At 46.3% G+C, this 23,204-nt stretch overlaps 1 protein-coding gene across 1 annotated transcript in view; it reads left to right on the plus strand.

Moving 5' to 3' along the window:
* LOC119394029 (cadherin-99C) overlaps positions 1-23,204 on the plus strand; it is a 212,786-nt gene that overhangs the window by 158,427 nt on the left and 31,155 nt on the right. The window contains exons 4-14 of the mRNA XM_037661246.2: positions 3,273-3,335; positions 4,146-4,288; positions 7,709-7,771; positions 8,274-8,375; positions 10,955-11,062; positions 11,414-11,527; positions 14,452-14,619; positions 16,446-16,533; positions 17,427-17,539; positions 19,289-19,489; positions 20,962-21,099. Of these exons, the coding sequence (XP_037517174.1) occupies positions 3,273-3,335; positions 4,146-4,288; positions 7,709-7,771; positions 8,274-8,375; positions 10,955-11,062; positions 11,414-11,527; positions 14,452-14,619; positions 16,446-16,533; positions 17,427-17,539; positions 19,289-19,489; positions 20,962-21,099 (1,301 nt within the window). The remainder of the gene's footprint in view (positions 1-3,272; positions 3,336-4,145; positions 4,289-7,708; positions 7,772-8,273; positions 8,376-10,954; positions 11,063-11,413; positions 11,528-14,451; positions 14,620-16,445; positions 16,534-17,426; positions 17,540-19,288; positions 19,490-20,961; positions 21,100-23,204) is intronic.

Here is a 23,204-nt window from a genome sequence, read left to right on the forward strand (position 1 = left end):
ACCTAACATGGTGTACAGAAGCAAATGAGCTTGCTGGGCTGCATGCGCATTGTAATAAGATCAGTGAGTGCGACTTTCGAGAGGGCTGTGTATTGGTGTCGTACGCTTCGTTCGCCAGAATCATTTCAGTGTTGGTGCCGCTTTCTGGTTCAAGCACACCCTGAAGTGTGCTTGGCATAGTCCCAAACACGAGGAATATTAAATAGTGTGTGAATGCAGCGTTTCAGCGACTCGGTGGTAAACAAAAACGAGGCTCATGTTGTTAGGTGTATAACCGTGGCACTCCAGTTCATGATGAGCTTTAGTTGTGCTTAAGATGTCCTTTTATTGTACGGTCGAGGTCCCGCTACAGCGAAATATTTCCATCAAGTGAAGTTTGAGACTTCGGTGCTCAAACTGTCCCTAAAAAAAGAAAAAAAAAACAGACAATGGAATGACACGGCAATGATAAAACGGAGTTGCCGCGCGCAGTTTTAACTTGGGGTGAAATTTATGCAGAACCACCCGTGTGCTTCGATTTAGGTACGCTTTGAAGAACCAAGACGTTCAAAATTAATCCCGACGGCGTGCCTTATATTTATGTCGTATAAATTCACGCAAAACCTCATCCTTTCTTTTTACATTCTCTTGAGCCAGGGGCCTGGCCAGAAATTTTTTTCGGGGGGGTGGGGGGGGGGTTCAGCCATACTTTATGTATGTTCGTGCGTGCGTTTGTATGTGCGCGTGTATATATACGCAAGCAAAACTGAAAAATTTCGGGGGGGAGGGGGGTTGAACCCCCCAACCCCCTCTGGCTACGCCCCTGTCTTGAGCGTTTGTGTGGAATTGTTATAAATTGATGGAAGGCAGCGGACATTATTAGTTTGAAAAAAAAAAGACACTTGTTCCATAAAATAACCGGACCTTTGTTGCATCATTGTCGTGCACGTAATCAATCGATGAAAGCTCTGTGCTAAACTCTTACCTGCGTATATATGCGTATTCGCGTGAACAGTGCTCATAAACTCATTGCACAGGAATATGGGCTGGTATACAAATGAACAAGATCGAAGTAAACACTTAAGTGGTTCAGTCGTGCCACTGCAGTGCATAGTACACAAAACACAAGCTAAACTCGTACAGAGAAAACAACAAAAAACGTCATATAGTGCGTAAGCGCAGACTGTCATCCAGGGCGAGCATCCCTTTTATCGGCAGATTGCACTTCTCTCACTAGTAATAGTAACGTTGGATGACCTTCGTGCATCGATTCAACAATGAAGAGCGTATATATTACCAGTAAGCTGCAATAAACGCATTTTATTCGCCGACAATCGGCTCAAACCGTTCACAACGAAGCGCCGCTGTGTGCATTTGCATACGCGCCTCCGACCGCCTCTCCACACTAACGCGGCGGTGGTGCTGCCACCTATAGGTCGATCTCGCGGCCAATAGGAATGAATAGAAGCTGAGCAAAGGCCGTGTCTCTGTGGCTTTGAGATGTGGAACCCGAGACAAAAGCTCATCATACAAAACCCTACCCGGAATAACTCAACGTTTGTTCAGCATGCGAGCACGCCATGCTGAACCGCATTCATCAGAAACCCGCGACTCGGATAAAATAAAGTCTAACCAGGTCATAACTAGCCCAAAAAAATAATAAAATAAAAATAAAAATTCCTCACTTATTTGTTGAGCAAAGGTCTTGAGGTGGAGTCCACAAGGATTGAAGTGGCTGCTGACCCACGGCATGTTGGATGAGCGGGGGTGATGCCCCCGAGATACTGTTAGTTCATCAGAGCTCTATTGGCTCGCTGACGGGCTGAGAGCCAACTCCGGTATGGCTATGGCACTCTGATCGAATTCGCCGCGTTGGCCTCATGCGCGATTCGTCAGGCTTACGCCACGATGTCGAAAGGTTAGTTTTGGGAGTGTCCTGGCCTCGCAAGGTCTTGCGCACAGATCTTGTTGAGGTACACCACTGCCTACTCGTATCTATGGATTATACAGGGTTTCTTTTAAAGACAATACAGAATTTTTGATAAAAATTCTAAGATAGTCAGGCTCTTGTCGTTTTCGGATACGAACTTTGCGTCGAAGCAGAAATACTTTGCCCCATCTGAAGCGACATTGAAGTGAACAATTGACAAAAACTTGTTAATTAACGTTTTAATTATTGGCTATAGGGAAGTTGTTTATATTAGGAAGTTGTAGTCCATGTAAACTTACAGCCTACCCGTTTTTTTTAGAAATAAGAAAAGTTGCGCGTAATTTGAGATATTTATAATCGATTTTTATTGGCAGTATTGAAACTGACCGCGCCCGACGCGCAGGAAACGCGACCGCTCTCTCACGTGAGGAAGGGATAAGGAAGGGACGAAATTTGAATTAAGGCGCATCGCTGCCATATGCCGTCGTGGAAAGCCGCAAAGTCATCTCACTTGCGCCAGCAGACCACCTTACCTTTGCGTATGATGTTTGGTGCTTACCTCTCAATTTCGGGCTGTGCGCAAGAAAACGATACCCGCCTTTTCTTTCTCTTTACAGCGTAAAACTCTGGGGCAGCCACTGTGGCGCTTCTTCTTTCAGACAGGCGAAAGAGTTTTTTTGCGCCTGTTTATAGTTTAAGAAAGAAACAGGTATATCACTACACATCGCACGCAAAGAATAGGCTGTCTACTCGTGCACTTCAGATTATACTCGTGCTTTTTCCTGACCAGGTTCTGCTGTATCATGCTCTAAATAAAGTCGGCGCTTCGAACGAACAGTTTCCAGAAAGGCGAGAAATGTTGCGTCCAATACTCGGGCAAGTAATCTGATGTGAAATATATCATATTGATGGAGAACCTACAATGCGACACAGAAAAGGAAACCAGAATGCCAATGGGGTGCTATAGCAGAGTTGTTTCCTTATTTGCGTCGAATCCGCGTCCTTACGCAGCAATTTTTTTTAATGGTTAGGTGCGCTTGCAGCCGATAACATCATGTCATTTTCGCTTTTGATTACCCTAAAAGATAACTGTAAACATAACTGAAGATATGTTAATATTGGCCAGCTGGTCCGTTTGGATATCAACACGAATACTTGACGGTATTTTGACATATGACCACCACCACCACCACCACCACCACCACCACCACCACCACCACCACCACCACCACTAACAACAACAACAACAACAACAACAGCTATCCACACTATGCTCCTTTGGCATTTTATTCGGTTCCTTCCTTTGCATTGGTGAATAAGTACTTTAAAAATAATTTGTTTCTTGACCTTATTTCCCTTGCAGTATGCGAAGTGGAAGGCGGCGGAACAGTGGTCATCATGGATATTCAAGAGAGCCGAGGAAACCGTAAGTGGGCCATACTCGAATACTCCATGTAGTCTAGTCCCACGTTATATTGAGCTTTTGATTGCCTCTTTCTACGCTAGCAATAATTCGGATGCTCTAGATTCCGTTGCCAATTCTCGTTTTTTTTTCTTTTTTTTGTGCCTGACTGAAACGTTAGCGTAAAACACAGGATCATGTACGGATATTACGTAATGTCTGTAAAATGCGGCAAATGTTATGGAAACTGTTTGTATTAGTAAAAATGGTTAACATTGAGAAGTTCAATAGTTGCATAAGATATTGAACGACATGCGTCTAGTCATTACATGAAGCGTTGAAAAAGCTTTTTGTCGGATTGTTGGTCCGACTCGACCGCGATCTGACGGGTTAGTCGTGACCCTTCTTGCTTTTATGTTGTAACACGGCTTTGCAGGAGCTGTTAACGGTGACTAGGTGACATTCCGTATGCCGAACGCCTAAAACATCATGTAGAGACTACCATTGTTGTAAGAGGCGGCCTTGTGTTACAGGGTCTGTACACTATGTAACTATAAAATCTTTACGTTCAAAGGATTTCTGCAGAAGGACGAAAGAATGTTGGCTTATTCAGGATAAGGCTTTTACAAATTTGTTGGGAGTTGTTGCCTTCACAGTTCCTTTTGCGAGCGTTGTTGCCGAAATGGTGTGTACAAAAGCACAGGGCGTCCGTCAAGCAACGGAGTGTAGGCTGCATAGGAGGTGCAGTCATCGCATGCGGTTGGTGCGCGCGCAATGCGCCAGCCGAAAGGGGCATCAGTCCATGACGCTGAGTAGGCAGTGTTGGTATTGCAGAGACAGACCAGGAGACGCAGCCGCGGGAACTTCCAGTCGTAGGCGACATACAGGACATCGAGCTGAGCATTCAGTCGGCCACATACGACGTCTTCCAGCTACTTGGTAAACGTCTCATCCTCAAGAGGCCACTCGACAGAGACGTAAGTGTCCGGACCCTCGTCTTTAGGTTATCAAACCCACAACACGCTACCTCGAAGACATGTCGAAAGCGCCAAAACAAAGCGCGGGAAAGGCACACAGTCGATTCATCCACGACTGCAAAGGCGGCGCTCGAGTATTTCTGTAACCTTTCCGCTGCACAACACAACTTGAAGTCGCTACCACTGAACAGAACCTACAAGGGGAGCTATATATAGAGTACAGGCGTGTGCTCTTATAATCGAATCTCAACAAAATATTTTTTTATTGCAGAGAACAGCGAAGAAAATGGACGTACGAAGAAAGAATGCGACATACCTTGATCAAGCAAATTCGAATAAAGCGACCATTTCATTTCATAGACGAGTGTGATCAGGAGATAAGTCACCCGTGTGCAAGGTTGAAACGCGCGCTATCACGAGTACATAATTTGCATCTGCTGTTTGTTTTTAAATGCGAAGCATTTCTTAGCGAACTTCTGCGACTTTGAGCGTATCTATCTATCTATCTATCTATCTATCTATCTATCTATCTATCTATCTATCTATCTATCTATCTATCTATCTATCTATCTATCTATCTATCTATCTATCTATCTATCTATCTATCTATCTAGCCGCCTACGACTTTGTGCTCTCCTGGTCGCTTGGTTCATCGAATGTGCACTAAAATTGGTATGGCGTAACATGACTGTATGACGAACATAAATGACAAGTCATAACATGAAAATCATGACACGCATGTCATGTACAGCATGATTTACATGTTACGCTCATGGTGCGCTGGCGGCCGTTTCGCTAGCTTTATATACCCTAAAATTGGTATCTTGCGACGCGACCATGTAACGAACATAAATAACACGAGATAACATGAAAATCATGACACGCATGTCATGTACAGCATGACTTACGTGGCACGCTCATAGGGCGCTGGCGGCCGTTTCGCTAGCTTGATCTACCCCGAAATTGGTATTGCGCGACGTGACTGTATGACGAACATAAAAACTCGAGTTAACATGAAAATCATGACACGCATGTCATGTACAGCATGACTTACGTGCCACGCTCATGGAGCGCTGGCGGCAGTTTCGCTAGCTTGATCTACCCCGAAATTGGTATTGCGCGACGTGACTGTGTGACGAACATAAAAACTCGACTTAACATGAAAATCATGACACGCATGTCATGTACAGCATGACTTCCGTGCCACGCTCATGGAGCGCTGGCGGCCGTTTCGCTAGCTGGATCTACCACAAAATTGGTATTGCGCGACGTGACTGTGTGACGAACATGAAAACACGAGTTAACATGACAATCATGACACGCATGTCATGTACAGCATGACTTACGTGCCGCGCTCATGGGGCGCTGGCGGCCGTTTCGCTAGCTTGATCTACCCCGAAATTGGTATTGCGCGACGTGACTGTGTGGCGAACATAAAAACACGTGTTAACATGAAAATCATGACACGCATGTCACGTACAGCATGACTTACGTGCCACGCTCATGGGGCGCTGGCGGCCGTTTCGCTAGCTTGATCTACCCCGAAATTGGTATTGCGCGACGTGACTATGTGACGAACATAATAACACGAGTTAACATGAAAATAATGACACGCATCTCATGTACAGCATGACTCACGTGCCACGATCATGGAGCGCTGGCGGCCGTTTCGCTAGCTTGATCTACCCGGGAATTGGTTTTGCGCGACGTGACTTTGTGACGAACATAAAAACACGAGTTAACATGAAAATCATGACACGCATGTCATGTACAGCGTGACTTGCGTGCCACGCTCATGGGGCGCTGGCGGCCGTTTCTCTAGCTTGATCGACCCCGAAGTTGGTATTGCGCGACGTTACTGTGTGACGAACATAAATAATAGGAGTTAACATGAAAACCATGACACGCATTTTCCTCAATGACATACAAAACGATGTATGCAGCTGTTTGCTGGCTGCTTCGCATTACATCGATTCCCACAATGCGTGGGATCTGCCGGCTTTTTTTTCAGCGAAGCTGCATATGGCTAAGTTCTGGCGGATTGCGTCTGCGGACAAAACGACGCGCTTAACGACATGCTTAACGCCAGTGTATCTATTTCTTTGTACGCACTCCTAATTATTTCTCATGGGAATTCGTCCCTGCAGATCAGTTGACAAGCGCATCGAACGCAGTACTGGGTTCTTTATGGCGTGGTCACTGTCGAGTGTGCTATATATACGCGTTAACGCTGCATCGTATGGCACGAAAATTTTTAGTCGAGATAAATGCACGAAGGTAAGAGTATATAACGAAAAAAAATTATATCGGTATGAAATTTGAAGCAGAGTATAGGAGGAGCGCCCCACATATATAAGCGATTGAAACTAACTTCCATCGGCAGCTTAACGCATATGAAGCAAGTCTCGCAAAGATTGTTGAGGTGCGTTCGCCTGTACAATCTCTCAGCAATATCAGCGTGGAATGCATCACTGAACGCGTCTCGCTAAGGGGTTACAACTGACGCCCACAGAGGCATTCTTTGCACGCTGGCGATGATATTCGTGTATAGTGATTTCGGTTAGTTCTTCCTTTTTCCTCTTGGTGGTTGTGTGTTGGTTGAGTGTCCATTTCATTTCGGAGAGCAACGTAGTCGCTATGAAGTGGCCATTTTTATTTTTGCATTTTGCGTCGCGCTCCTTCTCCCGCTGCAAACTGTCGCAACGCTTCGCTCCGAAGAAGAGGACGTTTTGACTGCGTGTGCGAAGGTCTATAGCGCAACTTTCCCTCGTCTCTGCCTTTCAGTACACGCGTGACTGTTTCTCATGGTATGCAGGGTATACAATGCAGTATTATGCAAAGTACAGCAAAAAAAAAATAATTTCCTGTCGCCTTTGTCTTCGGCCGGTCGCACGAGTCTCGCAATTATCCGCGCTTGCGCTGCCTTCGAGCTGTGGGGTCGCTTATGTTTGCCGCCGTTTTACGTTCGCATTCCCACACGTGTCTTGGCTGATCTATACGGCATTCAGGGGCTTCGATGTTAATTGGCGGAGAAACCAGCACTCGCTGTCTCGAAACTTTTCTTCGCGTCGCATAATTGCTAACGATAGTTTCGTGAAATAAAAGAGTACTTTGGCGCGAGAAGGTTGTTTTTAATGTGGCATGAGAAGAGGAACAAAAAAACAACGACAAAACAATAGAATCTGGCGGTTGGAAATCATTACCGGCTAACATTCGTTGGGGGCTCGTTTAGGCAGCGCACCGCAAGGAAGCGAAATTGCTTTTACTGCTTAATACTAATTAGCCGGGACAGTTAACTGTTTATGTGCGCGTCTTAATAGCGAAGGGTAAAATATACATGTCCGGACAAAGAAAATACTGCCCCCCCCCCCCCAAAAAAAAAGACCTCGGAATAGATTGTGTTTTCGCCGTTTGTTGCAGGCTGACGACTTGGCGTCCATTAGGCTTCAAGTTCTTTGCCAGGCCAGATTAGGCAGAGTACAGGTAAGCGAACTGCTATCCCTTTCCGTTCCAGCAGCGCGAGAACAGTGTGAGAATATATTCTTTCCTTTGATCGTTCCTTGTATATCTCAGCTTCAATTATGCCTTAATGAAGTATACTTTCCCAACTGCGGCTTATTTAATTGGGTTTAACAACGTTGTTCTATGCGTGAGCTCTTGCGGAACTAATTGTGGTGAGCGAAGCGCCGCCACATCAAGCGTCGCTGCAGTATATGTGACCAGGTGGCGAGCAGAACGCCTTCGAGAAATTGAAATGTCTAATCCCCGCTGGAGGGGGTGGGGCCCTTGTTAACCTTAACTGTGTGCTGTCGTGTGTGCACGTTTGCCTACACAGCTGTACGCACAATTGATATTTGTAACGCGCATACTCAACTCACTGTGCACGTGCTTCGGCATATTATCTAAGTGTAAATAATATGGGTACTGTTACCTTTGTGTTCTACGGTTAATTGATAAAGTTCGCGCCACTCGCTGCATGACGCAGCCTTTTTCGCAGCGAGCCATTCAGGTGCTGGTGCGAGTCAACGACGTCAACGACAACCCGCCGCTCTTCAGGCGTCCCCACTACGAAACCAAAGTCTCAGAGGTACTGCGACATTTCCTCAACTGCATGTACGCGCATGGTAAACGGGCATAGACGTGTTAAGTGGGTTGACTTTACGAGATACGGCCGTCGGTATGCGCACAACGCTTCGTACGTTGGCAGCACCGCGTATGAAGGACTCGGCATCAACACCGAGCGAAGCGCAGATAGAGGTACACGAAGAATAATGCATATTTACTGCGAACTGCATAAATCAGTGTATTGACGCAGAGCATGAGAGAACAAAGATGGTGGATAATGCGGGAAATACGATGTGACGTCGATAGCGTAGCGGTTGAGCAGAGAGCCGATCCAGGGAAGGCGCTATGCATATAATATATGTATTGACTGACAATGCCGCCTGGGAGACTTTTTTTCGACGAAGGTTTCCTTGCCCACGCGAGATGTGGTAAGTTCTATTCCACGTCGCAATTTTTATCACGCGAGGTCGTAATTCCCGCGCATTGATCGTGATTCCCGCGAATTCTAAGTGGCTTTATTCATTAGTGGGGCCACGCAGTCGATATAAGTAGGCACGCAAGGACAGATTATGATCGATTTTCTCTACAGTTAAATTGTACGAAGAAATAGCGGCAGGCTATAGGATCAGTATTGCGGGTAATGTTGTCACTAGACAGTCTTGTTTTCTTTTTTAACCAGGACCTGATATTGTATTATTCAGAGCGATAAACAAATTGGATTTTGCGCTGCAGAAGTAAAAAAAAAAACCAAAGAACACGCACTGAGAAATGTCACCGCAAAGCACGCCACCAAGAGGGGTCACGAAATAAACAAGCAGAACATGTATCCTAGACACAAAGGCTGAATCTTGAATCGTTGAGCAAGCAAACCACGCGAAATACTATAGACACGTCATCCAGTACCTTAAATAATGTGTACTTCTGAAATTGGCGTCGCCATTTGACAGTTTTCTCCACCTACCCATTGAGAAGAGGGGGTGCCCATACAGATCTCGAGACGTCATTTTGTTTTTACTTCAGTCAGTGGCCCGTTTCTTAACAATGCGCTTACCTGATCAGGAACTAGTCCGTCTAACGCTCCACTCTCTAGAAAAGAGGCACACCTTTTTTTTGCGAACCTTTGAGCAAAGCCAGCGACTGTCGACAATGATTGTTAAGAAGAGGTGTGCCCCGTGGACGTTGTTTAAACGTAGACCCCGAGTTCGCGTAATGGCGATTTCCGCAGGACACCTTTTACCGTATAGCCGCAGTTGCAACACTATTCGCAGCCGTTTAGGGGACAGCGTAGTCCAGGAGCGCAGGCGACCGCAAATAATGCGGCAAAGCAGCAGACGTGATCGTGACTTACCGACCCGGCAGTGTAAACGTGTATGTAATCGTGGTATCCAAGTGCACGAGCACCAGAGATATATGGGTTGTGAAGAACGTGCTAGCATTAACTAAGAATGGTGGGAGCGCATACAATGAGCTTTGACAACCAAGTTTTATAAGCAATACCTGCCGGTGCAGGTATTCCTGGCTTTGAAAGAGCTTGCAAAGAAGCGCTATCGAGGCTGCCAACAACCGCGTCATTAACCGCCAGTTCCGAAAGGACGCAATTCGCTGCCATTTTCTTCGCTCTGGCCGTCCCCACAGTGGCCCCGTGTGCTGAAGGGGTTTAATAGCACGGAAAGCACCTTGACTTATAGAATGCAAACATAATTATCCTAGTCTCTCATTTCAAAACTACATAGTTTTCTTCGCGTTATGTTCAAAATGCGTCGAAGTGGGTGTCGGGGAGCACACTTCTCTTTGTCCTTGCGACAGGCGTTCGCTCCGTCTCTTGTATACTCACATTGATATGGGCAACAGAATTGACTGACCCACTTTAACATGTTCTTAAGTGAGAGAAGGAGGCACACAGTACGGACAATCGGTGATTAAGGCTGCCAGGATAACCTCGCGTACAGCAAACACCTCAACGAGCAAACCAATCGTAATGGCGCAGTATCTCAGCTTCGCGCTGTAGTGAACGGCACGGATCTACGCGCGTTTATGAGCTCGGTTACGCATTGTTCTTTCACCTGAGAGTTAGGACCACGTCCTAGTTCTACTAAATAACGAGACAACTGGAATGTTCCGGAAAAATGAGGCTATTGATGATTAGAGTGTAACGTTTACGTTCCGATCGCAACTGAAATAGCCTCTGTAACTGACCACGACGGTGCACTTGTACACCCTAAAGCACCCACGTAAAAAAATATTCAGGGATTTGATGACTATAGGCCCACCGTAGTGTTTGACTACGGAATCACTTGAACCACCTGGATTTCCTTACCTTGAACCTACATCTAAGCACACGTGCGTATCAGCGTTAAGGCCTTATCTATAAAATGAGGCCGCCGCGGTCGGGGTTCATCCCTCGACCTCGAGCTTAGCTGCGCGACGCTTAACTAGTGAGCTACCGCTACGTCTAACACTCGGCTATACAGAGAGTTCATCATGCCTGACGCCTTGCCTTAGATATGTACGTGAAAACTGGAAACGAATATTTGTTTGCCGGCAGTGCACGGCTGTAATGCTTTCTTTCTCTCCCTCTTCCTTCTTTTATTGCGGCGGCAGCTGGCTCCTGTGGGAACGACGATATTTCGTGATCTGGCCACAATGGACATGGACACGGGAACCAATGGGCTTGTCGAGTACACCACAGTCCCGGGAGATGGCAGCGACGTGAGTGGACTTCGCATTGCAGGTTTAATGCCTACTGTGAAAGAGGAGGTCGTTTCTTTTTATTTCCCTTCTCCGCCGCCGTGTCGCTTGTTCAAGCGACGCACCTCGCATATCAATGACTCATTGTCAAAGCTAGGTGTCTTATCAGCTTGCTTTTTTGAAATATTTATTAAAGAAAAAGGCACTGTTCATATCTATAGCGATGCACTTGAACACAACATAGAAACGGAACTGTGAGAAAGGAGAGTATCACTGAAGCAGAACGGACACTTGTTCTCACTGTGTGCGCCTCGGGCTTCTGTGTTTCGAGTTTCATTCGTACCTTTTCTTTTTTTCTTTCTCTTTACTCAGAACGACGGGTACGACTACTTCGCCATTGACCTACCCTACCAAGGACTAGTGACAGTAGCGAAGCCCCTGGACTACGAAAGGGCCAAGTACTACCACTTAGTCATCAAAGCAACGGTAAGAAATTTTATGACAACCTACCTGTGAGCAAACTGCCTGCTATAAGTAGATTACTGATATTATGAAGAAAAAAAAACACGGATTTTTCGCCAGATTGCTCGTCGTCCCGCAGCCTGGCATGTGTTGTTTTATTGCGATATGAATTATATTCCGCGTCACATACTATTCCAATAAAACTTCATTTGGGTCTAGTTGGTACATATTCCTGAGGTTAAAATTACAGCCCAAACACAGAAGACGCCCACGAAGAAAAGACACGACACCCGGTACAGCGCTTGTGCCGTGTCTTTTTCTTCGTGGGCGTCTTGTGTGTTCGCGCTGTAATTTTAACGTAGTACAATTACAACAGCGGTAAGATAGCGTCTTGCGCCGCGTATGCGGTGGGTGAGGCGAAAAGCTTGCTAAAGTGAGGCGAGAAGGCCTAATGATGGCTTGACGCGAGCCGATTTCCCGCGCGCCTGGCTGTTCGCGCGGCTGAGAGCACACGCAGCCCGCTCGCCCTTTCCTGAATGTGATCTACGGCGGGTAGCAAATGCTAGGCGAGCTGCGATGGCTGGTGGCTTCATGCGAACTATCTTTGGGCGCTTAACCGCTTAACGCCGAAAATCGCGCAATCTGAGGTTTTTGAGATTCCAGCGTAAAGCATACGCAACCCGCTGCTAATCCGCTGCCAGAGTTAATGACAGCGAATGTTCGCGACCATCGATGGAGGTCTGTTCCTGTTTTCCTGTGCGTACGTGACACCGCACCTGAACTTTTTCTCTTTTTTTAGCCTTAAAATTGCTTACTGCAATTTGAAGGCTGATAAAACTGTACAAACTTCTTGTAATGGTCTGCTTGTTTGCTGTCACTCACAAGGTTTCGCCTTTCGGGAGTAACTGCGACATTTTTTTTTGTTCCTAGAGCACAGAAATTTACTGCAGTTTATTCAAGTTCACCCTTCGGGAACCATGAGGCTCGTCGGAGCCTTTACTTACAGTTCCTAAATTTCGTCCGAGAAGGCTGAGAATTGATTAACTCGAAAAAAAAAAAATCCCCGCAATTACGTAAAGAGTGACGTGGATCCATCTGTTCGGCTAATCTGAAATTTATTCGTCGATGCCCATTGCACGCGCAAAACTATAGCGCATGAACAGAACCGGCAAGCTACATGCCACGGTGGTGTTGTGGCTATGGTACTCAAAAGGTCGCGGGATCAAATCCCTGTCGCAGCGGCCGCATTTTCGATGGAGGCCAAAATGTTTGACCCCGTATACTTAGATTTAGGTGCATGTGAAAGAACACCATATGGTCGAAATGTACGGAGCCCTCCACAACGGCGTCCCTCAATCATATCGTGGTTTTGGGGTGATAAGCCCCAACAATTATTACACACCTGTTCGCTATGCTGAATTTCGGAGGGGGAAAAACCGCTAGACCACCGCATCGGTGGGCGCTGCTTAGCGTTGATTTTGATTAACTTTCTCAAATGATTTTTTTTTTTGGCCATGCTTGGAAAAACGCGATCTTTGACAATCTTCTATGCACCTATCAGGCGTGGCTCCCATTCATGCATTGAATTATTCGCAAATCTGTCATCTTTGTGCATGCTTAGGCATTTTCCAAAGGATCATATATTTTTATGTTCGCACGGGCGTTAAGCCAGACGATAGGAAAGAACATTCGGCTTCAGAAAAGCTTCTAGTTCGTCTTCGCCTTCGCAGATGTGCTCCTTATTCATGGACAGAACGTTTCCACTTGGCTCTTTGGGAGCGCACACATATGTACGGGGCGTAATAATTCAGAACGACTTAACTGTCGAGCCGCTGCGTTTCCTCAGTATTTGTTTCACCATTTGGTGGCGCTTTGCACCCAGTGTACACAAGGAAATACAATTCTTTGGAATATTTATCGCAGTTCTGCTTTCCGCAAATCCGTTGGAGCTTGAACAGCGGATGTGTAAGGATAACTGTGACTGGTGGTGGGGAGCTGGAGCTGAGGACGGAGAGCGGAGGGACGACCATACAGGATGGAGTGCCGATAATCGCGCAGAGGCTGTCATGGTTGGAAAGTTCGATGAGTGCAACCCTCACGTTATGGGGACTCGCAGCCACCTGAACGCCATAGAAGTGTAGCCATAGGCATGCGCACGAGGGACAGGGGAGGGGGGTTCGGGTATGGGCTAGTCATTTAAAGGTAAACTGCCAATGCTTCCCCATACCCTTACTCAATCGGAACTTTCACGTCTTTGTTTGTTTGTTGCGCGGAGTTGTGGCCAAAGACCCCTGATATTGCATTCAAAAATTTGTTTACTTCCCCCCTTTACCGCAAAAAGTCGGAGACCAATGGCAGGCCTTTGCGAGGCGCACGTCATCGCTTCGTTTTTCATTTTTGTATCCATTGCGGAGCTCGTTTTCTTTCGGACTCGACAAATTGGAGGAAGGGGGGGGGGGGTCCCTGCGGTGAAAAGTACCCCCCCCTCCCCCCCGATGAAGACCCCTGCGCAAGCCTATGAGTGTAGCACTAAATACTCTCATAGGTCAACAACAAAACACCCATCAGTGGATTCGCCGGCATAAGCAGCCCGAATTATACGCGCACTATTTAGTAACCTGCTATTACTTTTACATTGTGAAAAACAATACCGTTACGTTAAATATGGCAAGGAAGGTGGATGATCGAATAAGAGTTGTGATATAGAAATGCGCACTTCATTACGGCTGCGCGGCCGCGCCGTTTATGTTCCTGCACTGCCAGTAAAAAGACATGTACAAGGGTGGTCAGAAGTTCCCAGGCCACGCTGCCATAGGATTTACATGGAATACGGGCCTGGGAACGTTTGACCATCCCTGTACGTCATATTAACGTACTACATGCACCGTGCCTGCTGCTTCTATTAACGACGAAGAACGCCGTTACCACTCGGGATTTATTTTTCGCAGGACACGGCATCGAACCTGTCTGAACGGCTGTCCAGCACTACCACGCTGACGGTTTACGTCGAGGACGGTGACGACCAGGGCCCAGCGTTTGTTTACAAGGGATGCACTCTAGTTCACGGGGCTTGCATCGATGTCGAGTACAGCGCCGAAGTTACCAGCGGCCTCACTGTAAGGACTTAGTAATGCTTGCCGTTTCTACGACGCCTTTTTATGCATGTGAATCAGTCGAGTTAGGTCGAAAGCGGCACCGGTTTTCTGGCTTTGTAGTTATATTGACTGAGTGTAAATGACACCCGAGGCATTATAGCAAGTTAGAGGCGTACCCAGGAGTTTATTTTGGTAGGGGGGAGGGGTCGACACCCCCTCCCCCCCCCCCCCCCGTTTATATGAATATTCGGGTGTTTGTATGTTCGCGTGCATGCAAACTGCAAAAATTTCTAGGGAGGTTGCTTGAACACTCCTTCCCCTCAAACCCTTGAAAGCACGCTCAGTTTGAGTGTACAGGCAAGGAGGGAGGGGGGAGGAGTTATACGTTTGTGGTTTGTTTGTAGCTACTTTGATCTGATTGCGTACTCATCGACATCAGGAGCACACGTGAAATCTAGACCTTCCATCTTGCTACTGTTCCATCTAGCTACTGTTGTACAAATTTTAATCCACGGATCATCCCACCTATTCATGAACTTTTGGGGTGAGGAGTTTTCAGGCTGGTTATCTTTTCTTAAGTCTGACTTCGCAAGGAAGGAAGCGGGAACTTTTTATTCGTCGCGAAAGTGACGCACCATATAGGTATCTTCAGTTAATTGTCTTTTCGACAACTCCAATTCAGATGAGCTTGTCACAAGTCTGTAGAGATTAACGTCAATAGGGGCCCGTGTTAAAATGATAATCGCACGAAAACCGGCATGATGCAGACGCTATGTTCTAAAAAGGAAAGCTTGTAGTGAAACCATTGTGTAATATGATCAAATGGAACGAACAATTTATTCATATTCCAATGGCTCAATTTCAACAGCGCATTAAAATGAACCCTAGCGAAAAAAAAAGATCCACGAAAGGTTTTCAGTAATTTGAAAATTGGAAAGTAGGAATAGCAAGCCCGTTTTAAATTTAGAGCTACCTCATGCCCGTCAATGTTTAAATTTAGAAAAAAAAGGGGGCAGTTATGCACTAGGGGTGCGAAGACTGTGGAAACAACGGCACTGGTGGCCTTGCCCACCTCCTTTCCTTCACCCTCACTCTCACTTCCCTTTCCCACCCCCTTGCTATACTGTAGTATGCATGGCTATGCTATGCTTTACCCTTTCCCCGCCTCCTCACCGTCACTTCCCTTTCCCACCACCTTGCTGTACGGTACTATGCGGGCTAGGCTATGCTTTCTTTCTCTTTCTATCTCTTCCTTTCTCTCTCTCTCTCGGTTCCTGTTCCTTCTTGTCTTTCATTCTTTCTATCTTTCTTTCTATCTTCTCGTTCTCTAGCCCGTAGCAACGCAATCATATGGTTCCCATATACACTTTTGCTACCGTGCCTGGATAGCCGAGTGGTTACGACGCTGGCCTTCGGACCGTCGGTGCCCGGATTCGAATCCCGCCTCGGCGAGAAATTTTATTTCGTTTTATTTATTTCTTCTCCTCCTTCTGTGGACTTCTCATCTCTCTCCCACCCCAGGCTCCAACCTCCTTCCCCACCGCTCTCTCCCTCCACTGCCATCGCTTCTCTTCGCATCTTTTGTACTCGGTAGAGGGGCTTGCCGAATTCCTGTGGCACATACCTGCCCGAGTTTCTGCGCACGATTTGCATAGGAACGGCGGCTTAAACAGCTTCACCGTTAATATGCTTCTAACCCCCTCAACGCGGTGCTAACCCTGTTCCCTCTGCTTTGCTGTTTTATCGTTTACAATAGGTAGAACGCAAGCCTCGATACATAATGTTCTTTCTGCCCGTTCTTCACGCCAACACACGGCGAAAATGTTGAACATTCTTGTTTCTTGCAGTCAGGAATCGTGAAAACGTATCCAGAGGATATCCGGGCGGAAGACCGGGATTCCCTAAAATCCAAGATTCTCTACAGTTTTGTCAATGGTACGTTTGTTATCGACTAGTGCACATACCGAGATTAATGAGCAATATCGCTAGAATAATTCCCTGAAGTCTCCGATGCTAGATATTCGCCCATTAACATTGCCCTTTTCACCGATGCTCCAGTGTTCCAAGTGAGAGATACTATGTGTTACTCTCATGCAAAAAAGAAAAAAAAAAACATGTCCATTCACACTTGAAACCAAATGTTCCAACGAAGTACCTTCCGTTTTTGAGCGGGAGGTAGAACGTAAAGAGGGGTCCTGTACGTATTCAGGTTAAACTCATTCTGCCATATAAGTTGTTCGAGTTATAGGTTTGGATTAAGCGAGTGCATTCCGTACGTGCAAATGTCTCTCTTTTTATGGTCTATAACGTGTATTTTCCCAAAACCGGAACGTACATGCTACTAACCAAAAATAAAAACGAAAAGAAACAAACAAACAAGACAAAGAAATTACTGCTTCAGAAAAAAACATTTTCCCTACTCTCAGGCTGTCTGATCTCGTCACGTTATAACCATACGGAACGAACACACAATGAATTGAAGGACAGCACTTCTGGCTTTGTCTGTGAGCTTCACTAGGTAAAAGCCCAATTCCATCTGTTACACTGATTACTCTCGTTCATAGCGTCATAGTTTTTACCTGAAATGAGCTCTGGCAGCGAAAACTAAAGAATGGACAAATACAAGCGCTCTACTTCAACGATTTGTTGAAGTACGACTCTTGTATTTGTCTATGTTTTAATGTCGTCTATGTGAGCTGTCATATCCCATCAATTATGTGAGCTGTCATATCCCATCATCACTAACGAACTAGCCCACCGGTATGTCTTAAGTTGTTGGCTGAATATATACTTTCGTTGACTGTTATTGTTTCGCTTTATCTCCGCAGGAACACCATCGTTCTACCACAGCTACTTTGATATCGACAAAGAAAATGGCCTTGTCCGCCAGCTCAAACCTGCTGACCGGGCATTGGCGAAAAGCTACGAGATTATTGTTAAGGTACGTAATATTAACAAACGCTCGCGTGTTGCTAAAGTTCACGATACATGTGTAGTAGGGGTAATGATCGTCACGGAGAAAGTCCTATTCTGCTTTCACACAAACGAGCTCATGCGTTGAGACAACAGTACCTTAAGGACCGTTTGTCTTCACATATTTTGGGATGGTAGTTTGAAACAGTACGCTTCGCGTAACATATTTTAGGCTCTGGACGACATGCGAGCCTAAAGCTTGAGCCTGCGTAATGTTATAGGGCTTGCGCAGATACTATATGTCAGGTATAGGGACTAAAAGCTAAAATCTGCCACGAAAACGTCTCTCAGTATTTCCGCACACATCTCGTCTTTCACAAACAAGGTTGCGGGCCTCGGGCTTCAATCGTAAGGCGGCAGAGGGAGTGCGGAATCGCGGCATGTCATCCATTACCACCCTAGATTTCTCGACGCTATCTAAGCTTTCAAATGCGACCTCTGCTTCAATGCTATGCTATACGGCGGCTCCTTTGGTTAAGCCAAGTTAACTGTGGTGGGAAAGCCTGGTTAGAGAATTTCGCTCGTCCTATACCGCAGCGCGAGAATGGCGGTGCTGTGTAGCATATCTTTTTGCATAATGCTTACATTTTGCATATTTTTACATAATGCATTTACAGCCGTGCGCAAGCAAAATGCGAAAGGCCCACATTCGAACTAGAACACACGAAATTAGATCTCGCTGTCCAATTTCGGTAAAAGAGGCTGGTCGTTTTTCGATACGAAGAACGGTGTACGCCACTTTTTATCGCGCACTAGCCCATGCCACATTTCTCGCAAGATTCCTATTTCATTCGTTTCGATATAAATTTGCTTACGCGAGTTTTATCGGCTCACCAACGCACAAGCGCTGGCGTCGCTTTTTTGGTTGTGTGCATTTTAATGTGACCTTTATATAATCTTTATAAAAGTGCGATGAGCACAGAATGTGACAAACCTACCAACTGTACCATGCATCGGGTGCTTTCAGAGTAGATACAGCTGATAATACCCACATCTTTAGGCTGCATGCATAGCCCGAACGCGAATATATACCCTTAATGAAGACGTCCAGGGTATGGAAGCACTATGCGTGACCGCCCATTAGGAGCAAAGTATAGTAAAAAAAAAAAAAATACGTGCAGCTAAGCTCTGCCCGCCAAGCAATTTCATAGGCGCAGGGAAGGTTTCTAAGACTACACAAATGAACAACTACGCTCTCGTTTTAAGCTCGAGTTTCTTCTCACATACAAAACGTTCTGGGCGTGACGTGTGAGAAAAAGAGCGAACGGCATGTTAATGAAAGTTGGCGGCGTGCCTAACATGCAAACCGAGCTGAATACGATGATAAATGATGGACAAAGGACGTGAGGCCCATAAAACTCACACATGAGGGCGTACAATATTGAAATACTTCGTTGAGACAACAAGACAGGAATTCAGGGGAAGATGGAGGCTGCAGGCGGTGAGAAATCTTTCGTAATGCCGCTGGAGCCAAACCTGACGATGACAGTGACGTTAAAGTACTTACGAAGAGTACTCCTGTTGTCGAAAAAATACTGATTGCGGTGACATTCCCTGTTAAACAGTATCTTACCGTAAGTGTGAACGGTATCTCACACGTGACCATGACGCCTAAGTTGCGGTGTATGCGTCATATGCATGACCTCGGATACGACGCCATTGATCGAACGGTTCTGTCGTCGTACTGTCGATAAATTGAAGTGATCTTTGGTCGCAGGCGGAAGAAGAAACTCCGAGCCGACGTTTCGCGACGGCTCGCTTGACGATCGGCGTAGGTGTGGTAGACAGCAACCCGCCGATACTTCTCGCTTCGGCCACCGAGGGCTTTGTGGACGAGAACTCTCCAATAGGCACGTATGTGGTCACGCAGCCAGGAGGCGACGAACCCCTTTACTTCATGGTCAGCGACGACGACATCGTAAGTGACCGTGGTCTCTGGCGACGCATGTGTACGTGGGCCCATGGTGGCAATGAGATGTGTGTATGACACTGTGCGGCGAGTCAAAGGCAAATTCGGTACGCCTTGATTCTTAAATCTGTCCCTTACCCTTTTCCCTGGTGTATCCTTAAAAGTACAAAAATTAAAGGTAAAAATGATTTGATTTGATGTCTGAGATACTGTGGAAGAAAGGAGGTCTTCAATTTGCGCCGTTTAGTCTAACACAAGTGGTTCGGACATTCTCCACCGACCACGCAAGATTAAACTACATTTAAGCTATTATAACTGCAAATGACAATCTCTCTTGTGGCAAAGAACATGGCTCGGATTAAAAAAAAGAATTATGCTAGAGTTCTTCCTATGAGGATATTTCAGCCAGTCCTGAACACACTTTTCAGTTGTGAATATATAATGAGCGGAGGTAGCCAGCCAACGGCAAATGACAGTTACGAATGAAAAGCTTTGCGAATTAGACCTCTGGGATCCCGTATTCACAAAAAATGCGCAAAAATTCTTCATAAGAAAATGTTAAAACACATAATATATTGAACGTACTATTAGCGAAGGCGTTAAAGCATCTTCCGGTTAGCTTAAACCGAAAAGTCGAATTGCCCTCGGTTCTCTGAAATTGTGACATGCACATTAAGCCGTGAGCTTTAGTCGAGCACTGTCCAAAGATATCGTCGCAAACACATTTTTCATAACAAAGCACGCCCTTTTTAACAATCTTTCTTCAAAAAGGCGTAAGCTCTAGCGATGTTAGTCGCTCCTCGTTTTGTTTACGGCCAACTTTTCATACATACTTAGCATATTGGATGTTGTACGTATACATGCAGGAGGTGTGCGATGAACTTCTTCCACTTAAATGCTTGGCGAGTTGTCCTGTTTCTTATCTTTCTTTTTCTCTGGTGGAATTCACAAAAATTCTCTTTCGCAAGTGCATTTTGCTATTGACATCTGGCTTCTCTAAAAGTGCATCCAAAATCAGGGATCGAATTCACAGACGTTTTCCTTCGTAAGTGCTCGTTGCTATTGGTCGGCTGCCCTCGATTATGATATGCCCTGTCCAGGATTGGCTGAAATTTTCTCTTACGAACTTTTTTAGCGTAAGACATTCTTGTGAGTAAGAGTCATGGGCCCGTATTCACAATAACATCTTACGCTAAAAAAAGGTTCTAAGAGAATCTGTCAGCCATTCCTGATACTGGACATATCATTAGCGGCGCCCACCGTAAGGCCGGTGGGCTTCGCTAATGATAGTGCTTACGTAGATTGCTTACGAACATAGAGCGCTTACGTACGAGAAGTTTTGTGAATTCGGGCGGCTTATTTCAGTATTGCTTAATGAAACTTCAGTGACACAAACAGCTAGATACTTTCATGCCCTCTTCTTAGAGTTAAGTAATCACGAAGCCCGTTGTCTGTGTGTGTGTTTTTACGCGCCAATGCAGGCTGAAGATGATCCCCTGCCGGAGTACACTTTTGAGCTCACAACGACCGCCTTCAGAGTGAACAGCGAGGGCATCTTGGTAGTGAACGAGCAAGACCTCGACAGAGACCCACCGAACCAGAACGTTCACACTTTTCAGGTTTGTATAGCGATCCGGATTTAAAAGACGGGGCGGTCCTCTTGCACAGTGGCGTCATCAGTACGAAAGCAAGGGCTGCATTGCGTCTCGGGGCCAAACAGCATCCAGTTTGATGGGGACACGACTTTCCATTTTAATTTAGTAAACGCTTCGCAGCTGTTATTTGAATCTTCTTAGCATTCCCAGAAACAATGCACTAACTGTAGACTAAATGACCTATTCGTGCGCACTTTGTGCATTTGTTGGTGGCTGGTTTGTGACGCTTAACCTCCCAAAGCGACTCGAGCTATGAGAGGCGGCGTAGGTGAAAGCTCCGGATAATTTCGACCACCTGGGGTTCTTTAACGTACAAAGACATCGCACAGTACACGGGCCTCTAGCATTTCGCCTACATATAATTTGTTGATGTCTTATATTAGGAAAACTTGGAGGGACACTTGAGCTTCGCTTTCAAGAGTAGAACGCGATAGCGTGATCGGACCGTGTTCGTATCGCCTTCCCAATCGCTAGCCTAGCTTCGCTTCTCGGTGGAGACCTAAACCGTGCCGCAAGGAAAGCCAAAGTGCGGAACAACAAAAAACCTTGGATTCGAGTGTAGCCATACTTAGCCATACCACATCCATGGATGCGGTGCGACGAAACACGGCCACGCCGCTTAAAACCGCACCCGTGGGCCCTTTGCGCCATCTCGCGGGTTATAGTCAAGTCACGGAAGAACCTCCGAGATGTGCGTACCGCCAACGCTCAATGGTACATATAAATAGCTCGCCATTAGTATGCTAGAGGATGTATTCATGGTCCTGAGCGGCTAAACGCATCGCGCCACGAAGCGAAGGATCGCAGAATATAATCCTCGGTCCCACTCGAACCCAAGATTTTTTGTTGTTTCTTTCTTTCCATCAACCTCGAACTTTCGCTCATGGACAACACTGATTTTTCGCTCACAACCAAAGACGCCGCCGCCGACCCCGACATCGACACCGAGATTTCTGCGAAACGAGCTCTTTAACGCTCTCGCGTTAAAAATGCCTCCCGAGCTGTGGCTGCTGTCGCGTATGAGGAAAAGAAAATACTCCAACATCCGATATCCGTGTATTATCGTTGAAAAACGAACGAAAGTGTGCGCAGCTTGCACTAGTGGCGCAAGGCAGGAACCAACAGCGGAGATAGTGTTCGACCTAGCTAAGTTTTGCTAGCAATGCCAACTTCTGCTAAAGATGCTGTTTTTGCTAGTAGTACGAAGTATGGCTACACTTGGCTATTCTTCTCCGGTTTCGGTCGGTTCTCCACACTACGCACATGTTACGTGGTTGTCCCGTGATTTTAGTCACGGGACCAGTTGCGTGGTTTCGGCGGGAAGATGTCGCGCGTCGCGCGACCAGCTGTTACGTGACGTTACTTGGTTTTAGTCACGTGACTAGCTGTTAGGTGGTTTATCGCGAGAACATGTCACGTCACTGGCTATTAGGTTACGTTGCGTGATTTTAACACGTGACTAGTCGTTACGTGGTTTATGGCGAGGACATGCCACGTGACTAGCTGTTACGTGATGCTGCGGGATTTTAGTCCCGTGACTAGTTGTTACGGGATGATACATGATTCGTAGTCATGTCACTAGATGTTAAGTGATGCTACGTTACTTTTGGTCACGTGAGTAGTTGTTACGGGATGTTGCGTGATTTTAGTCACGTGACTTGATGTTGTGTGACTTTTAGTCACTTGAGTGTTGTTACGTGGTGTTACGTGATTCTTAGTCACGCCGGCCAAATCGGTGCACGTGTTGTGGGAGTAAAGCAGAAGATGAAGAAAAGAACGAGGCGAACGCGTACCGGTTCATGATGATGATAATTCATGCTCGAAATCAGATGCGCACTTAAAACTTAATTTATCGTGTAACAGATAGCACTTTACGCCATCAGCCAGTGCACAAACACGTTCGAGGTTGTGGACCTACCCATAGGCGTGCGCAGGGTTCCCCTTCAGGGGGGGGGGGCGAAGGTTCACCGCGGCGCCCCCCTCTCTATTAAGTCAATGTATGGGGTAGACTTTGCGCCCCCCCCCCCCTCTTCTTAGGTGACTAGGGGGGGCCGCCCCACTGCCCGCCC

This window comes from Rhipicephalus sanguineus, chromosome 1 (assembly GCF_013339695.2).
Source record: "Rhipicephalus sanguineus isolate Rsan-2018 chromosome 1, BIME_Rsan_1.4, whole genome shotgun sequence".
In the NCBI taxonomy this organism is placed as follows: domain Eukaryota; kingdom Metazoa; phylum Arthropoda; class Arachnida; order Ixodida; family Ixodidae; genus Rhipicephalus; species Rhipicephalus sanguineus.